We start from the raw sequence: 16,292 nt of genomic DNA, 5'->3' as shown, positions 1-16,292 counted from the left end.
CAATTCTTCGTCATCAGTTAGGATCCTAGGTGTGCTATTTGATAGCAACCTTTCCTTAGAAAGACACGTTTCTAGCATTTGTAAAACTGCATTTTTCCATCTCAAAAATATATCTGAATTACGGCCTATGCTCTCAATGTCAAATGCAGAAATGTTAATCCATGCGTTTATGACCTCAACGGGCCCCCAACTGCACTGGCACATCAATTGCCTAGAGTTGCGGGCAGTGCACCTTGCCTTGATCTGTCTCAAAGGGCACTTACGAGGCAAGCACGTACTAGTCCGCACCCGCATCCAGACCTCTGGAAACTTCATGTCTGGTCCCTGGATGGGACACAGAGGTTCTAGCCTACCCCAAGAGGTAGCTGACACCATTTCATGGAGAGCAGCATCTATGAAACACACTTACGCCTTGAAGTGGAACCTGTTCGTTAAGTGGTGTTCTTCTCACCGAGAAGACCCACAGAAATGTCCAATCAGAGTCGTGATGTCATTTCTGCAACAGGGGTTAGAGCGAAGGCTGTCTCCCTTCACCCTTAAAGTCTACGTGGCTGCGATTGCTGCCAACCACGACCCTGTCGAAGGGAAGTCGGTGGGGAAGCATGACCTTATCATCAGGTTCCTCAGAGGGGTGAGAAGGCTAAATCCTCCACGGCCCCCCTCCATGCCTTCTTGCGGCCTGTCTCTAGTGCTCCGAGCACTACAACAGGGCCCATTTGAGCCTTTGCAGGCAGTCAAGCTGAAGTTTCTGTCAATGAAAACTCTGCTCCTGCTTGTATTGGCCTCCATCAACAGGGCAGGGGAGCTGCACACACTTTTGGTCAATTATCCATGCCTAGAGTTCGGGCCAGCTGACTCCCAGGTAATCCTGAGGCCCTGGCCCGGCTATGTGTTCAAGGTTCCCACTACTCCCTTCAGGGATCAGGTGGTGAGCCTGCAAGTGCTGTCCCCGGAGGAGGCAGACCCAGCCCTAGCTTTGCTTTGTCCCGTCCAGGCATTGAGATGCTACGTAGACAGGACACAAAACTTCAGGACCTCAGACCAGCTCTTTGTTTGCCATGGTGGCCGGCAGAAGGGGAATGCCGTCTCTAAGCAGAGGATGGACCACTGGATAGTGGATGCCATTATCCTGGCTTATCAGGCACAGTGTGTGCCTTGCCCGTTCAGGTTTCCAGTTCAGTCTACTAGTCTGTCCTCGCTGACAGATATTTATAGAGCTGCGGGTTGGGCGACCTCCAACACATTCACTAGATTATATAGCCATCATGTGGAGCTGGTATCTTCCTGTGTTCTCACCTCAAACAGCTAAAACTGCTCCAGAGAGTCCATATCGACCCTGACGAGCTCCTCCGTCCCCTCGGCAGCCAGACGTGGTGAAGCGTCCGGTGCCAGGCCCTCACTCGATGAATCCATGAACAACCGGTAGAGGACTGGGTTCCATATGTAGAGACCTAAGTTGATCCCATATGTGTAAAATCCACGGTATAGCCTCAAAGCCTGTGTTTCCCCAGCTATTTTTCCAATCACCTCTAATGTTCCATATCCATCTAAACAGTTCATATGTATAAGTGCTTCCTCCTTCGGGAAGGATGGGGGTTCGCCACAGCTTCTGTACCACCGCTGGGTGGTCGGGTCACCGACTCGGCTTCTCAGCGAAAAACCTGAATATGTACTGCACCTGCTGCCTACTTATACTCACGCTGTGATCAGCGGCAACTGGATGCAATAATCGCAGGCCAATCGCATGTATTGGCTCGTTTAGTTTACACTCGAAGTGGATTGGTCTCTCTAAGTGAGATTGCAATTCGTCGGTCATCTGACGTGACATCTCCATTCCTTCCTTCAGGGAACAATAAGTAATCGAGACATTCACTGCCGTTCCCAGCTGCAATGAAAACAAGTGGAAGTACAATGTGAACTACTTTTATTCCTTTATACACAAATTATTATCTCTTACTTTTAATTGGCTAAGATATCAAATAAACTGCTGGACAATAACCAATAATTTGTTTCACACAATATTTTTCCTGTAGCCTATTTTCCTAATGACAATTTTATAATTGGTTTATATACTACACTTTTTATGCTAGTAATTTTTTTCCAATCTTTAACACAGAATAAGGCAGAAAATATATTTTATAGTTTCTATACAGTTTCATACACTATGTATTACCTGGAGATGACTTGAAAAACACACATAAACCATTTATTGTCACAATCGTGTGTTTTCACGTTTCAACAGCCAAAACGTATTGTCGACATTAGGGATTTCCTGGCATGTGAAGTTGTTACTTCTATGGGTCTGGACTTTCTGCGCAAGATCGCCCTCCGGTTTCGAGTATGAATGAAACATACACTGCATGTGTCACAGCTGGATAGAGAGGCATGCACAGGAAGAACGATTTAGAGCTTCTTTATTAACACAAACTGAAGGAGTACTTCAAACGGTAAGTCTGAAAAATAACTTAAGGCTCTTGAAACTGAAGAAAAACAGTCCTTATCTTAATCCTCTTTAGAAAGATCCAGCAAGATGGCAGGAGACACAGAGCCATGGAGATCCAGCATGGTGTGGCAAGGCATGTGGTGAGGTATGCAATCTTGGGACCAGTCAGTGAGATACTGAGGTGAGTGAATGGATATAGTGGTCAGGTAAATGACATCAGATGTTCATAATCAGTACTCTGGTGATTGTAAATGGGTGCAGGCGGCTGGTGTGGTTCATGTGGCTGGTGAATCTGTGACAGTACCCCCTCCCCCATGGGTGACTCCTGGCACCAGTGACCAACGGAGAGGACAACCACGCCCTCTAGAAGCGGGACGATCTGTGTGTGACTGGTGGAAGTCGGAGAGGAGTGACGGATCCAGAATATCAACTTTGTCCACCCATGATCTCTCCTCGGGACCGTACCCCTTCCAATCCACAAGATACTGGAGTCAGCCGCCCTGCCGTCAGGAGTCTAGGATTTCTTGGACTCTGTAGATGGTATCGTTGGGGTCGACTTCGGGAGGAGGAGGTATCTCATGCTCTGCAGCAGGAGGAAGAAGTGGATTAGTGAAGGGTTTTAACAAGGACACATGGAAGGTGGGTGAGATGCGGTAGGTGTCTGGGAGATGGAGCACATATTTGACCTCATTAATTTGTCTCATGATAGGGAAAGGACCATCATAACGAGGACTCAGCTTCCTGTTGGGCAGTCGGAGATGAATACCCTGAGTGGAGAGCCAAACTCGGTCACCAGGTTGGTACATGGTGTTCGACGGGTATCTGCAACTTCCTTGTGTCTCCGTACTGCCCGCTGGAGATGGACATGTGCTGAGTCCCATACCCTCTTGCTCTCACAGAACCAGAAGTTAACCATGGGGACCTCCAAGTGCTCTCCAGTCCAGGGAAAGAGTGGCGGTTGAAATTCAACCACACACTGGAATGGAGTCAACCCAGTCGTTTCCTGTTGCAACGAGTTCTGAGCGTATTCGGCCCAGGGAAGATACTGGCTCAAGCTGTCCTGGTGTTCGTGACAGTAGGCTTGTAGATACTGCCCGATCTCCTGGATCTTGCGTTCAGTCTGGCCATTGGTTTGAGGATGATAACCTGAAGAAAGGCTGACAAACACTCCCAGCAGATGGAAGAAACCACACCAGATCCTGGATATGAACTGCGGTCCTCTATCTGAAACGATATCTTCAGGGAGACCAAAGTGTTGAAAGACATGCTGGAAGAGAGCTTCAGCTGCCTTCAAGGGGATTAATTTACAAGTTTTTGAGAATCTATCCACCCCAACAAATATGGTAGGGAATCTGTTAGATAGTAGAAGATCAGTGGCAAAATTGATTCCAATATGGGACCAGGGTCAGCGTGTGACAGGTAAAGGAACCAGTTTTCCTGCAGGTAAACGGCATGGAGTGGATGTGATGGCACAGACCGAACAACCCTTGACGTAGCGGGCGACATCCAAAGTCATGCTGGGCCACCAGTATCTGTTCCGGAGGAGCAAGAGTTGGCTGCCTGGGTGACACGATACTGGAGAGGTGTGCATGGAGTCCAGAAGAGTGAGACATAGAGTGGTAGGTATATACAATTTCCCTTCTGGACCTCCCGGCGGAGCGGGTTCTGTGAGAGTGGTGGCACAAATCTGATCATTCATGTCCCATACTATGGGACATGCGAACACAGTGGGTGAGAGAATGGGTTCCGGGTTATCAGGAGAGGGATCTGGTTGGTGAAGTTGTGATAGAGCATCTGCTTTGAGGTTTTTTTGCCCAGGGTGGTAGGTTACCATGAATTGAAACTGGGTAAAGAATAAGGCCCATCGTGCTTAACGGGGATTGAGGCGTTTCGCTTCTTGAAGGTATTGGAGTTTCTTGTGATCAGTTATTACTTTGAAGGGGTGTTGAGCCCCTTCCAACCAGTGTCGCCACTCTTCCAGTTTGAACTTGATGGCCATTAACTCATGGTTCCTGATGTCGTAGTTTTGCTCCACTGGGGACATCTTCTTGGAGAAATGCAGATGCAATAAATAAACTTAAGAGTAGCATACATTCCAATTTTGTATTTCCGAGTATAGCAATGTCCAAAATGTCATTGTAGGGTGTCACAGAGCTCCATGAAGGAATATTAAAAAAGTGGCAGTGCAAGTAAAATAAAAGTAAACTTAAGAGCAGCATGTATTCCGGTTTTAGATGAAGGATAGCTGGATTGTTAAGCAGTCTAATGGATTGAGGATAGATGCTGTTCTTCTGGTTTTAGATGGAGGATAGCTGGTTGTTAAGCAGTCTGATGGCTTGAAGATAGAAGCTGTTCTTCAGTTTGGTTGTCCGTGATCGAATGGATCGTAAGCGTCTGCCAGATGGCAGTGTGGCAAACAGGTGATGAGCAGGGTGAGTGCGGTCCTTGATGATGCTGCGAGCCTTCCTCAAGCAGCAAGTCTGATAGATGTCCTGTAAGGCTGGGAGTTTATGTCCAATGTTGAGCTCTGCTGTTCTCACCACTCGTTGAAGAGCTTTGCGGTCAAAAGAAGAGCAGTTGTCATACCGTACCATACAGTGATGCAGCCGGTCAGAATGCTCTCTATAGTGCAGCAGTAGAAATTTGACATGATGTTAGAGATGCCAAACCTCTTCAGCCTCCGCAGGAAGTAGAGATGCGGGCGGGCTGTTCTTACTATCGTATCTGAAGGGAAGGCTCCAGGAAACATCCTCAGAGATGTGAATGCCAAGGAACTTGTAGCTCTTAACTGTCTCTACTATCGCTCCATTGATGTGAATGGGAACGTGACCCTCTCTCTGTGACTTCCTGTAGTCATCTCCTTGGTCTTGCTGATGTTTAGAGAGAGATTGTTATCAGCACACCATGCTGTGAGTGCATTAACCTCATCTCTGTAGAATTTCTCGTCACCATTAATGATGAGTCCTAGGATAGTTGTATCATCAGCAAATTTGAGGATGATGTTGGCGCTATGCTTAGCAAAGCAATCGTAAGTGAACAGGGAGTACAAGAGAGGACCGAGTACACATCCCTGTGGGGCACCAGTGCTGAGTGTGAGTGAGGAGGATCTGTGATTGCCAATTCTAACCACCTGGGGACTGCCGGTCAGGAAGTCCAGGACCCAGTTACATAAGTGACTGTTAAGACCCAGATCTTTCAGTTAGGCTATGAGTTTGGTAGGGATGATGGTGTTAACCCTCTGGAGTCGACTAACGCGGATACGCGTTTTGAGGCAAATTCTCATGATAAGACCGAAAAGAACTTAAATTACACTTTCAGTTTTGATTGTACTGATAAAAGCAATACATCAAACAAATCTGTAAAGGGTCTACTTTTATTTGTATACACACATGATAACAACAAAACTTTGTGCATTTATAAAATAAAGAAAACAAACAGAGTGTGCTGTCTGCAGCCTTGGTCTGTGGTGATCTTTATTTAGAAACGCGTCATTAAAATTATCTGTAACTCAGTGAATACTCAACACAGAGACATGAGAGATATATCTATAGAAAGCTTGACATGTCTACTTTTTAAACTGAGCAAGTGCTACCAAAAACAAATATTCTGTGATAAAGTAATCCACATGAAAACAACACATCTTTCACGTCTCCCTTCATTATATCTAATGCGACCACTCGCCGAGCGCACTTTTGTTATTATAAGCGTCCACGTGAAGCTCGTGGCGGGTAACCGCCCTCATAAGAGCAAATAAAGCAGCGGGACTGTACTTCACGTTGTTTTAAATGTTACTGTTCGCTTTGCGCTGAGAGGAATAAGACATAATTTACCTCAATAAGACCGCTGAGAGGAATAAGTTTGGATTACCTCAGAAAGAAGAACGAAGCAGCTTGACCCAGCAGAGATAAACATAAGTAAGTCTTTTTTATTATTAATCTACTTGTATTAGTTTTCATATAACTTGTACAAATTTTACTAGTTAGACTTTTTCCAGACTATTATTCCTGACTAAATGTATAATCAGGTGAAACATTATGAAGTTTCATTTACATCATCTCAATGTTTCACGATGCCAGGATGTTTTTTTTTATGTTCTTTTTATGTTCTATAACATAGACAGCTCTGGTGTAAATATTTTAAATGTGTTATACCCTGTCATTGGTGTTTGCAATCGTCTGAGGTAAAAAAAAAAAGAAAAAAAAAGTGTATCAAGTAAGCTGTAAAAATCACTGACAATAAATGTGCTATGTGGTAATTGTGTTCTTTTTTTCCTATAAATTACTAATAGTATCAGTGACCATCACAATAATGTTAATAATGCAGTTTATTTGCGTAAACAGCATGCTTACTTTTTTTATTTCAGATAAATAATAACCTGTTGCAAAGCGAGCCAATGCAAATAAGCAGCCCACTCAGGAACCTGGAACACAGCTAAGACCAAACGAAGCACACACTTCCATCGACTCAAAGTCTCTTCAAAAAAGTATGTCCTTCAGAGCACATAAACAATATACATTTTGAAAATGCCAGGTATGTGATGTTCATTTATATATTTCAACATGACACATGAGCCTGCATTTATTTGATCCAAAATACAGAAAGTTGCATTTGCTAAAGCAGTAATATTGTGAAATATCATCTGTTGAGACAGCTCCTTCAGCAAGCTTTTGCGGAAGCAAGCGGTAGCCCCTGTGTGACAGGCAAGACTTAGTATAAAATGCTAGGTTCCTAGCCGTATCCCTTTAAAGGAATCTTTCCTGATTCCAAGCCTTCAGCTCTACCCCGGGCCGAGGCCCTTACAATTAAGTTGGGTATGTAGCTTAAGCCTTTGGACGTAAGGGGTACTGTCACAGACAGCCGTCTAAACGTCCCAGGGGCAACTCCCATGAAAATGGTAGAGTTGGTACTTAGTGTTCACCATGATTCTGGCCTGCACTCCCCTCAGCATGGCAGCGTGGGTATACTGTTCCCCATAGCGACCCCTAGAGGACGCAGTTCGAAGTTCCCTTGAAAGGAAACGTCTCAGGTTACGAATGTAACCATGGTTCCCTGAGTAGGGAACGAGACACTGCGTCCTCTAGCTCCCTGCCATGCTTCGGACGCAAGCTTCAGACGAAGAAGTGAATGACGTTTTATCCCGGTGCCTGTTTATAGTCGCGCCGGTAGTGACGTCAGAGGCTGTCGCCGGCCAGCTTGTTGGTGTATTTTCAATGTATGCTTCAGACACGGGTCACGACGAGGTGTTCCCCATAGTGACCCCTAGAGGACGCAGTGTCTCGTTCCCTTATCAGGGAGCCATGGTTACATTCGTAACCTGAGACGTTTTCTGTGAGTGAGTAAACAAGATGATTTTCACATAATTTTGAAGCAAAAATTCTAGGCTACAAGCTCCAGGTTTGACAGTCTTGTGAACAAATGTTCTCTAGGTGTTTTATGACCTTATTTCAGTGACTTCAAAATTTTAGTTTTTTACTAACCATGCATAAACGTTGTTTTCACAAAAACAGAATCATGTACATACAGGTCCTTCTCAAAAAATTAGCATATTGTGAAAAAGTTCATTATTTTCCATAATGTAATGATAAAAATTTAACTTATATATATTTTAGATTCATTGCACACCAACTGAAATATTTCAGGTCTTTTATTGTTTTAATACTGATGATTTTGGCATACAGCTCATGAAAACCCAAAATTCCCATCTCAAAAAATTAGCATATTTCATCCGACCAATAAAAGAAAAGTGTTTTTAATACAAAAAAAGTCAACCTTCAAATAATTATGTTCAGTTATGCACTCAATACTGGTCGGGAATATCCTTTTGCAGAAATGACTGCTTCAATGCGGCGTGGCATGGAGGCAATCAGCCTGTGGCACTGCTGAGGTGTTATGGAGGCCCAGGATGCTTCGATAGCGGCCTTAAGCTCATCCAGAGTGTTGGGTCTTGCGTCTCTCAACTTTCTCTTCACAATATCCCACAGATTCTCTATGGGGTTCAGGTCAGGAGAGTTGGCAGGCCAATTGAGCACAGTAATACCATGGTCAGTAAACCATTTACCAGTGGTTTTGGCACTGTGAGCAGGTGCCAGGTCATGCTGAAAAACGAAAATCTTCATCTCCATAAAGCTTTTCAGCAGATGGAAGCATGAAGTGCTCCAAAATCTCCTGATAGCTAGCTGCATTGACCCTGCCCTTGATAAAACACAGTGGACCAACACCAGCAGCTGACATGGCACCCCAGACCATCACTGACTGTGGGTACTTGACACTGGACTTCAGGCATTTTGGCATTTCCTTCTCCCCAGTCTTCCTCCAGACTCTGGCACCTTGATTTCCGAATGACATGCAAAATTTGCTTTCATCCGAAAAAAAACTGTACTTTGGACCACTGAGCAACAGTCCAGTGCTGCTTCTCTGTAGCCCAGGTCAGGCGCTTCTGCCGCTGTTTCTGGTTCAAAAGCACACGCCTGTGTATGGTGGCTCTGGATGTTTCTACTCCAGACTCAGTCCACTGCTTCCGCAGGTCCCCCCAAGGTCTGGAATCGGTCCTTCTCCACAATCTTCCTCAGGGTCCGGTCACCTCTTCTCGTTGTGCAGCGTTTTTTGCCACACTTTTTTCCTTCCCACAGACTTCCCACTGAGGTGCCTTGATACAGCACTCTGGGAACAGCCTATTCATTCAGAAATTTCTTTCTGTGTCTTACCCTCTCGCTTGAGGGTGTCAATGATGGCCTTCTGGGTTAACCTCTTACCCATGATTGCGGTTTTTGAGTAATGAACCAGGCTGGGAGTTTTTAAAAGCCTCAGGAATCTTTTGCAGGTGTTTAGAGTTAATTAGTTGATTCAGATGATTAGGTTAATAGCTCGTTTAGAGAACCTTTTCATGATATGCTAATTTTTTGAGATAGGAATTTTGGGTTTTCTTGAGCTGTATTTCAAAATCATCAGTATTAAAACAATAAAAGACCTGAAATATTTCAGTTGGTGTGCAATGAATCTAAAATATATGAAAGTTTAATTTTTATCATTACATTATGGAAAATAATTAACTTTTTCACAATATGCTAATTTTTTTAGAAGGACTTGTACATGCTATTTACATATTATTGTAGCCCAGTTTGTACTGATTACAGTGTTATTAGACTTTAGCCATGTATCTATTTATAAGCAACTGAAAAAAGCACAGATGTCAGGGGATGTCAAAACTTCTCCAGACCTCAGAGGGTTAAATGCAAAGCTGTAATCAAGGAACAGCATCCGCACATAAGTGTCTCTTCCCTCCAAGTGTTCAAGGGCAGAATGTATGGCCATTGCAATGGCGTCATCAGTGGATCTATTTGAGCGGTAAGCAAATTGGAATGGGTCCAATGTGTCAGGTAGAGAGGAGCAGATGTGGGATTTGACTAGACGTTCAAAGCACTTCATGTGGTGATCACTGTTAGTCTCAAGGAGAGGTTTAAGATGTTGGTGAAGACATTTGCTAATTGGACAGTGCAGGCCCTCAGGACATGTTTGTGTATGCCATCTGGACCTGAAGCTTTCCGGTCGTTGATTCTCTTGAAGGCCTTACTTCGAGTCTGGTTAGAAACAGAGGGCAGGTGTCAAGGTCAGCAGGTATTTTCACAGCAGGGAATGTGTTGCCTGTCTCAAAGCAAGCATAGAACGTATTGAGCTCATCCATTAAGGAGGCAGACAAAGACCCAACACTGCTTTTCCTTCCTTTGTAGTCAGTGATATAGCACAAACTGCTCCACATGCGTTGGGGGTCAGAGCCATGATATTCTGACTCCACTCTGTCCCTAAAGTCTCTTTTGGCTGATTTGATGGTTCTTTGAAGGTCATACCTGGACTTCTTGTAAGCAGTTAGATCCCCAGAGTTGAAGACAGCAGTTTGTGCTCCTAATCTGGCACACACCTCACCGTTGACCCATGGTTTCTGGTTTGGAAATGACTTAACATTAATGGATAGGACAACATCCTCTGTGCATTTGTTAATGTAGCATATCACAGAATCTGTGTATTCGTGTATGTTGTCTCCTGCTGCATCTTGAAACATCTGCCAGTCTGTGTATTCAAAGCAGCCCTGCAGTGTGGAGATGGCATCTTCACTCTATTTGTAAACTGTTTTAGAATACGTTTTTTCCTGTTTGAGGCATTGTCTGTTGAATGGCAGTGATCTAATGTCTGATCACCTTGTGTGGGGAAATTTATGTGCTGGTGAAATTTGGGAAGAACTTTCCTCATATTCACCCTGTTAAAATCCCCAACAACAATGAAAGCAGCCTCAGGATGAGCAATTTCTAATCCATTTATGGTGCTGTACAGAATGACCAATCCAAACTCCCACTCCACGTAAAACCGAATCAAAACAACTGAGAGAATTACAAAACCAAACTACCACTGTAGGTATAACACACTAACATCAATTCACAAAAGATCAATAACAATAAAGCACAAAACAGATAAAACAGCGAGTGTTAATCATAGAGCACATGCCTCCATCTCTGCTCTTACCGGAGTTTAGTGATCTGTCATGATGAAAAACGGAGAATCCAGGCGGTGTAATGGCCGTATCGGGTACTTCTGAGTGTAACCACGTCTCACAGAAAGCCAGAACGCAGCAGATACGAATGTCCCGCTGGTATGTGATTCTCGCATTAAGTTGGTCAAGTTTGTTATCCAGAGACTATATGTTGGCTAACAAGATGGTAGGGAGAGGAGGATTAAAACTTATTTTCTGCGATCTGCATAGAACTCCAGCACATTTGCCTTTCCTCCTTTTCCAACGGTGTCTTAGGATACAGGCCAGCAACAATGGGAGCGCGTAGATGCTGAAGCTGGAGTTCCGAGGTGGCGTTTTTTCTGAACCGAAGATTAAATTAGATCGGATGTCCAGTAGTGTTTGTCGATCATACTGGATGAGAGTCTGTACTGTCTGGGCAAAAGCATGTATAAGAAGTAACACGAATGACACAAAATAACACGAAAAAAAGCAAAGTTTGCACAGAGCGCTCGTCAGCAACGCCATCGTAGTGGCATGCCAGAAGTAGAGGAAAGTAGTGCCCGGATGTGAAAGTAGAGGAAATAATGCCCGGATGGTGTGATGAATGCAGTTTTCCAGTCGTGTCCTCTTTGAATAGGGATTAGATTGTAGACACTGCGCAGATCGGGTTTTGTGAAAATCCAGGCAACACAGAGTTCCTCCAACACGGCTGGCACCAGAGGGAGTGGATAGGAAAATTTTATGGTCTGGGAGTTGAGTGCTCGATAGTCAACACAAGGGTGTAGGCCTCCATACACTGCAGTCAAACCTCTCTCCTTGAAATTCTTGATGATCCGGTAAATGGTTCTTTCAGGTGCAATATTCGTTGTAGCAATTTCCTTGCATGTGAGGCCATATTGATGCAAAGCGATGACGGCTGCACGTGTTTCTTTGGAGGTAACCATTGCTAACAAGAACACGGTGATTGGAAACGCTTCTTCCCACCTTTTATAGCAATCAGTCTGCTCTTACAATCTAAGTAGTATGATAGTGATTTCACCTGACTAGTACTCATTCACACTTTCACGTGTTTTTGATTTGATAAGTCAATTAATGTTAGCTGGTCATTTTGTGTCAGGGTTAAAAAACTTTTTATTTATTATTATTTTTTTTTTTTTGTAGAATTTTTTTTGGCCAATAAAGTTTTAAGCAATTATTTAAAATGTATCTGATCACTCTACACAATAATCTAGAAACAATGTGAATGAACACCACAAAATCTAAATCACCAAAAAAACCAAAACACAAAACTTAATATCAATTAAAAAACTACAACACAAAAACAAACATCCTTACACTCTGTTCACTGAATTCACAGCCCTGGCTTTGATGAAGTTTTAGATAGTTATCTGTATAGAAAATAGAACAGAACCACAGCTAAAAGCATTTATTTGACCTCTACAGTAACTGCTCTTCCCAGTGTCAATCAATCTTTTTGAGTTATGACAACTTCTAATGAAATTATCAAATGTTATCATATTTGAGTGGCATCCCTATATCGAAGTTTAAATTAACAGATAGCATAGCAAATGCTAAATATAATTTATTTAGCATGTTAATTTAACAAACAAGAAAGATATTACTTGTCACTGGCACTAGCCAAATCTTATGCTCATTATAGTATACCTTCATGTAGCTGTCACAACCAATGAAATGTAAGATGCTTGAAGGTTTGTCCAGTTATTTTACAACTGTAATTTTCTTTTAGCGGTTATTCATCATGAAATACAGTATAAAAACATTGCTGTACCTTTAGTTGGTTATCTTAGAATTTGTACATTTTTTATTTATTTCACTAGCTTGCTGCATTCTGGGATCGTCTTCTTAGTGAACAATACAAGCAATCTTGCAATTTAATTAAAACAAGGTATCTTAGGCGGCAATATAATAAAGTTGCCTGCCTTTTGGAACAAACTTTGTATGTAGATCAAGTGTGTGATGGCATTCAATGCTCTCTCTATAGCAGCAGTTCTCAATTCTAGTCCTCACGCCCCCCTGCTCTGCACATTTTGTATGTTTCTCTTATGGCTTCAGATGTTTGTTCTATTTGAACATAAGTGCCCTGCAAAGTGAACATCACATGATATTCCGCCATGATTCCAGTTCAAAGCGAACTTATATGTTCCCTTCAAAATGCATTGAAGTGTGTGGAATGTGAATTTAAATTGCATTTATTTACAGAGGTATATAATGTCACACTTGTCCGTGTGTGAAGACGCTGTACAGCGCAAAACTGTGAATGAATGTTCCAAAGTGATGTAAACTTCAACGGATTTCCCCTGTTTAGGGAGTAGGGAGCAATGAACACTGTGTAAGGACCATGTCAATGGCAACAGAGTTCATGCACGAGCTCACTTCTAACGAGCTGATTATCTGAATCAGGTGTGTTAACAAAGAGGGACATGCAAAATATGCAGAGCTGTGGGGCGCGAAGATTGGAATTAAGAATCGCTGCTCTATAGAAAGCTCAGGTTTTGGAACAGAGCTATCGACTATAGTGCACCAAACTGTAACTCAGCATTCTCAAAATGAGCTCACAATACACATGAGATTCCAAACAGGGACGTCTAAATGGATTCAAGCTCTAATCAGGTACCTCTTATGGTTTCGGTGTTTAAAGAGCCCAGGATGTCTGTGAAAAGCCTTGTCACCCCATAGCACTATAATTACAGCCACAAAGAAAGACAGCAAGACACAGCCTGATTATCAACAACATTTTGAGCAATCATTTCCTCACTTTAGAGCAAAACTAAACCTCTGCTGTCACCTCTCTATCCACACTCCTCTAAAAAGTGCTACAAAATGCGTTGTTAAAAGTCATAGTGTCACACCACAGTGACGTGATTTTGATGGCATCTCATCTGGCAGTTTCACAGCCATAACATTTGCTTCTCTTTTCTGTAATACCCACTGTTGCTGCCAAATTCATCTTTTGAAGAATTTATTGCCAAAACACACAAAACCACTAAAAGCATGGGAAAACTACCAAAGACTCATTCATAATTGATGTTATCCAGCTTTCAGAAACACGGAAACCCTAATAAAAATTGCAGGGGAATTCTATCAAGATGTAGGGTCCCTATTACAACATCAAAACGTTATGGTAGCACTGTTCTATCTAGTTTGTCATAGAGAACTCAGAACAAGCTTGTAAATGCCATAAGAGTGCAGTCATGCTCCAAGGCACTGTGATGTGAGATTTTGGTCAGGCAGACAAAAGACAAGAAAGAAAGTAGTGCATGCATTAAGAGTGTGTCTCAACACAGGGATTGATGTCATACTGTGAAATGTTGCTTACTTATTCACTCCCTGATCTCCCTAAAGCATTAGAGCCGATTTAATCGAGTGAAATATACTGTATACCACTTACATTTTCCTGTATATTCCAGATATTCTTAAACATGACTGGCTTTAAATCTGAGGGGAAAAGCAAACAAATTTTAGACAGCATAGCAGCAACCTACTAATGTATCCTGTCAATGTGACTTCTGCTTTTTATGCAAATGATGATAGTCTCAACTTCTGGGAAAACCTGTGTAAACTGTCTCAGCATGTGAGCCAGCAATATATGTACAAAACTCTGATTCAGACATCCTGACAACACAACAGCTTCTACTTCTTCTTAATTCCACAATCCATTTAAGCTTCATCTACAAATGGCATATATAGAATCTTGTAGAATTTCAAGCTCTTGAATAAGTGTTGCTATTATGTGGTATCAGCACAAAACCCCAAAATTTGACATTCATACATACATACATAAAAAAAAATAAAAAATAACTAGCATCAAAAGAATCTAGCACTATGCTCTATACTTAAAATTACATAGTTTATTAGATTACTTTTTTCCCCTTATGTTTTGCATATAATACCAATTCCCCAGCTATTGGGTAATACACAATCTTATTTAACAGTAAGTTTGAATTCACAAGGATTTCCATTTTGATCCAGCTGAGCTAAATTGAATTGAGTCAAACAATGAAAGTAACTTTACTGTCGGCAGGTTAATAGTTTCTACTTAATCTGTTATGCTTAATTACCAATGACTATGTCTGTTCATTTTCCAATGTATTCCCTTTCCTTCCATGCATTGATTATTCCCTCCTGCTTCTTCATCACTTTTACATGAATCACAGAAATTATGCTTTGAAGAGAGTGATTATATACTGCATTGCGTAAACAGAGACATATGTTTGCTGCAGTCAGCGCAAACAGAGCTAACTGGCTAGAACTTCCTATAAAGTGTGATGTTTTTGGGCACATAAAGTTCATTTTCCAATACATATGGTGCATGAAAAATGCAGGTGTGGGCTTGTAGAAGGTTTGTTAATTGTTAGAAACCCTTAAAGAAAAAAGTGCATTATTAGTTTTACATTTTACTGTGTAACTTGCACAGTACAGTAGCAACAGTGCTTTCTCCTTCAACCAACACAAACACTCCCTTTCTGCTTTTTCCCCAGTTTCCGAACACTCACCAGCCCAGAGGCGAAGAAAACAGCCAACAGAGCCAGACAGGCACCCATCACAATGAGGAGCAGAAAAACAATAAGTGGGTGCTGCTGGCTCATACGACAGTACGAATCATAAAGCCAGTCTGGGGACCTCTGTCTTCTGCCACGCACACCTGCTCCTCCTGTTACATCTCCTCCTGTCCGGGAGCCCCTCTCCAGCAAGTAGCTCCTCTTACACATGGCCTCCCTCCACATGGAGCTTGCGTTGTGTTCCTCTTTGTCGGGTGGTGGCTGGGGTTTGTGAGGGTTGCGCTCCTGTTCACAAAGCTCCTTCAAATGGAGCACTGATGCTCGGCCGTGGTGCACGGCCAGTAAACCTGCAGGATGTCTTCCACTGGGGTGCGCAGCATTGCTCAGGCAACATGTTAAACTGAAGACTGTCAGAGTGAGAGTGAAAGGAAACAGTGTGTGTGTTCGAGTTTGTATGTACGAGGGAGAGAGAGAGAGAAAAGTCGGAGAGGGAAGGTCTGGATTGAAGCAAGGAGCGAGGGAGAAAGTAAATGTGAGTGGGAAAGACAGAGAAAGGCCAGGCGGAAAGGAATGGAGGGGCTGAAAGAGTTTTCTGACAAGATGATGTGCCAGGTTTTGTTGGTACATTAAAAAAAAAGTGTAATTTACTGATGTTCAAAATGTTCAGCCCTGCATTATTTTCTTTCTTCTATGAAACACAAAATGAGTTCTAAGGTAGAAGCCTCCATTTTCCATACAAGAAAATTATTAGTTTATGCCACCAAGCTAAAGAAACAAACAAACAAAAAAACATAACAGTATTAATTTAAGAATTTAATATTTAATA

General features: G+C 42.6%; 1 protein-coding gene across 1 annotated transcript in view; it reads right to left on the bottom strand.

The window, feature by feature from the left end:
- Nucleotides 1–16,060, bottom strand: part of LOC109112384 (adenylate cyclase type 2-like) — a 235,975-nt gene extending 219,915 nt beyond the window's left edge. The window contains 2 exon segments of the mRNA XM_042755718.1: nucleotides 15,461–15,792; nucleotides 15,795–16,060. Coding sequence (XP_042611652.1) covers nucleotides 15,461–15,792; nucleotides 15,795–15,846 — 384 coding nt within the window. The 5' untranslated portion in view covers nucleotides 15,847–16,060.
- Between the last annotated feature and the right edge of the window lie 232 nt (nucleotides 16,061–16,292).

The sequence above is a fragment of the Cyprinus carpio genome, unplaced genomic scaffold, assembly GCF_018340385.1.
Source record: "Cyprinus carpio isolate SPL01 unplaced genomic scaffold, ASM1834038v1 S000006746, whole genome shotgun sequence".
NCBI classification, from domain to species: Eukaryota; Metazoa; Chordata; class Actinopteri; order Cypriniformes; family Cyprinidae; genus Cyprinus; species Cyprinus carpio.
This window is presented reverse-complemented; position numbering and strand designations above follow the sequence as displayed.